Source organism: Arachis duranensis, chromosome 7 (assembly GCF_000817695.3).
Source record: "Arachis duranensis cultivar V14167 chromosome 7, aradu.V14167.gnm2.J7QH, whole genome shotgun sequence".
NCBI lineage: Eukaryota > Viridiplantae > Streptophyta > Magnoliopsida > Fabales > Fabaceae > Arachis > Arachis duranensis.
The window spans coordinates 55610419-55613660 of record NC_029778.3 but is presented as its reverse complement, the minus strand read 5'-3'; the positions used below and the strand labels follow the sequence as shown (position 1 = coordinate 55613660).

Sequence of the window (3242 nt, the reverse complement as noted above, 5' to 3'; positions counted from 1 at the left end):
TGGATGTGCAGTTTGATGTTACTTTTCCTGCCCTACCATGCTCGATGCTCAGTGTTGATGCAATGGACATTAGTGGAGAGCAACATCTCGATGTAGTAAGTACCATAAAGAAAAGAAGTTGTTTTTAGTTTAGTTTGTTAGTGCTTGGCAGTTAAGGTTTTTCACTAGACTAGAGTAACGAATATTGGGTTATCAGTTGTTTAGATGTCATGCGCTGCCTCTTGCTTGATTTCTGACAACTTTATATGTCTTTGATGTAACTCACAGAGACATGATATAATCAAGAAAAGGTTAGATACTCAAGGCAATGTAATAGGTACAAGGCAAGATGGAATTGGTTCTCCCAAGGTAAGATGTTTTATTGTTCATATTTTGATATTGGATAGTTGATAAACTTAGGGTCTTTCAGTTTTATTTTTGTGCGTTCTTATTAAACAACTTGCTCAGCTTAGCAAATTTTAACCATCCCATGTGGTCATGCCTTATCTCATGTTCGTTGTTGACTCTATAAGATACATTTTGCTTTTTAGGATTTTCACTTTTCTGGATTATATTAGTGGTGGTGCCTTTTGTTTTTCTTAACTTATAGTAGTTTATAAAAATGATATAATTCTTGAATCCATTTCTACTACGCTTTCGTATAATGTTTATTTGCGCAGATTGAAAATCCCTTGCAAAAGCATGGAGGCAGGCTAGAGCACAATGAGACTTATTGTGGTTCCTGCTATGGGGCAGAAGAGGTATGCCTGATTTAAAATTAGGTGTCCAAAGTTATGGTTTATAAGGATGTCGTGAATTTAATGCCTTGTTTTATGTATTGATTATTGGAGTATAGAGTGGAGTTTTTGTTGGCTAGGTCGCATACCAAGGTATCTGGATTTTTTATTTTATTTACTTTCAATACTGTATGCTCCCAAAAGTTTAGGGGCATCATATGTTTGTTCTGGAAAAACTGCTTTTATTTAGGCAGCAGAATTAAGGTAAAGTCCATGCAGTTTTCTTCCCATCTTATCCTAGGTTCTGAGGTAAGCCGTTACAAAACTTGGAAGGTTGTTGCCTAGAGACAGCCTTTCTATCATCTCTAGACCCTCACCCTACTGGGATAGAACCTCATGCTCTAGGCCGCTATCTTAGCTTAGGTTTTTCCAGTTCAGGTTTCATATTGTTTCGAAATGTTCCTTGCATCACGAGTTTGATGATTCCTTAATCTTGGACTATATTCGTATTTGCAGTCAGATGATGATTGTTGTAATTCCTGTGAGGATGTTCGTGAAGCATATCGGAAAAAAGGTTGGGCAGTCTCAAATCCAGATTTAATTGATCAGGTTTGTCTATATGAATGCATCAACCACAATTATGTTTGCCAACATCCATGTAAACAGCAAGTGGCATTGTTCATATTTTATATTTATTTGTATATATTAGAATCCCAAATTTCACCTTTCTTCTGGCTGCTTGCATTATAGAACAGGTTTTGTAGTAATAAAATAATGGAACTCTAAAGCTGTGATCCATTTGCGATGTTGTGCTTATATATGTCGTATTTGGAAATTCCAATTAAAATAGTTTCTACAGCTTGTGTTGGAGGAAGTTAACAGCATTTTTATGGAGATGGTTCACTACCTGGTTTTCATCATCAAATAAACTGCATGTCCTAACAGATCTCTTCTCTCCATTCTAATTAGATGCTTACTGTGTTGTTTGGAATTAACTGGTAACCGAAAATATATAAGATGAGATGGTTCTTGAACATTTCATAGTGCGGTAATCATGTCTTTTATTGATCACTATACTTCGGTTTGGGTTGTAACTTGTAAAATATGTGGAAATGGTGAATATGATAACCAAAATGGTTATGTAATCATTCCTTGGCCACAGGCATAAAGCTGTTTGATAAAGATGATATCCAACAACTAGTTTTGCATTTAGCATCCTGTGGCATTTTGTTGGAGTCTGCATTATTCCCTGATGTTTGCACTCTCAGAACAAGGTCACGGCGCTAGTATACCTAAGGACAGATACTGTTTTCCTTGGTGACTTTCACCTTGAATTTGTTTATAAATGCCATGTGTTCATTCAAATTAACTTGCTCCATGGATGCTACATAGTTTTCCTTTTATTTTCCCCTTCTTCTAGTATTTAGCATAAATATTGTATTTCTCTAAGCTGTATCTTCAACAATGATCTGCATTTTATGATATTTTTTTAGTTCAAATAACAATTCTAAAATTAAATTGTTAATTTAGTTTGGTGCTTATTCGTTGTTGTACATCACATAGTGCAAAAGGGAAGGATTCTTGCAAAGAATCAAGGAAGAAGACGGTGAAGGATGCAACATATATGGCTTCTTGGAAGTAAATAAGGTGGCAGGTAATTTTCATTTTGCTCCAGGCAAAAGCTTTCAGCAATCTGGTGTACATGTACATGATCTGCTGGCTTTTCAAAAGGACTCGTTTAATGTAAGAGCTGATCTGTTTACCTTCCTTTTTGGTGAACTAATTGCAACTTATACTATGCATGATCTGGAAATATAATTTTTTTTTTGTCAATCATGACACTTCATATTTCAAGAGACTAAATAGTCTTACATGTGATACAGTTAAGTCACCACATCAACAGATTAGCTTTTGGTGATTATTTTCCTGGTGTGGTGAATCCTCTTGATCGGTGAGCTTCTTTTGTTCTGAAAACCTCAAATCCTATTAAAATTTTGTAAAAATTGACTTTTGAAATTATATAATTTGTCACCTTATGAATTTTCAGTGCACATTGGACTCAGAAAACACCAAGTGGGATGTATCAATATTTTATTAAGGTTAGATTATATATCTGCATACTCCTAATTACTAACTTCGATTAAGATTAGGGTTAGAATAAATTGTCAAATTGCTATGTGGAGTAAATCAATATCCAATATACTTCATCATTGTATTTCCTTGTGTGCTTTATGAATGAATTAACTAATTATTTTCTCCTGAATTCGTTAACTCTGGAACCTGGATAGCTTTTAAGTAATGTATATTTGAAGCATGTACAATTTTATATGTATGTATATACGTGTGGACTTCCTGTGGTTCAAAATTATGCTTATCCCTCACGTTATGTGTGATGTGGCATGTTTGTAAAATAAAAATGAATGGAACAGAAATTCAAAGTTCAGAAGGCTGTTATCTGTTATGTTCCTGTAGTTTAATAGGGTGGTGTAGCAACCTAATTAATGTCTCTTATCAAAGAAAGAAAGA

At 34.5% G+C, this 3242-nt stretch overlaps 1 protein-coding gene across 1 annotated transcript in view; it reads left to right on the top strand.

Annotated features, from left to right (window-relative positions):
- The window catches only part of LOC107459115 (uncharacterized), a 6565-nt gene that overhangs the window by 820 nt on the left and 2503 nt on the right, over window positions 1–3242 (top strand). Inside the window, exons 3-9 of the mRNA XM_016077324.3 lie at window positions 12–95; window positions 268–348; window positions 660–740; window positions 1233–1325; window positions 2280–2459; window positions 2600–2667; window positions 2764–2815. Coding sequence (XP_015932810.1) covers window positions 12–95; window positions 268–348; window positions 660–740; window positions 1233–1325; window positions 2280–2459; window positions 2600–2667; window positions 2764–2815 — 639 coding nt within the window. The remainder of the gene's footprint in view (window positions 1–11; window positions 96–267; window positions 349–659; window positions 741–1232; window positions 1326–2279; window positions 2460–2599; window positions 2668–2763; window positions 2816–3242) is intronic.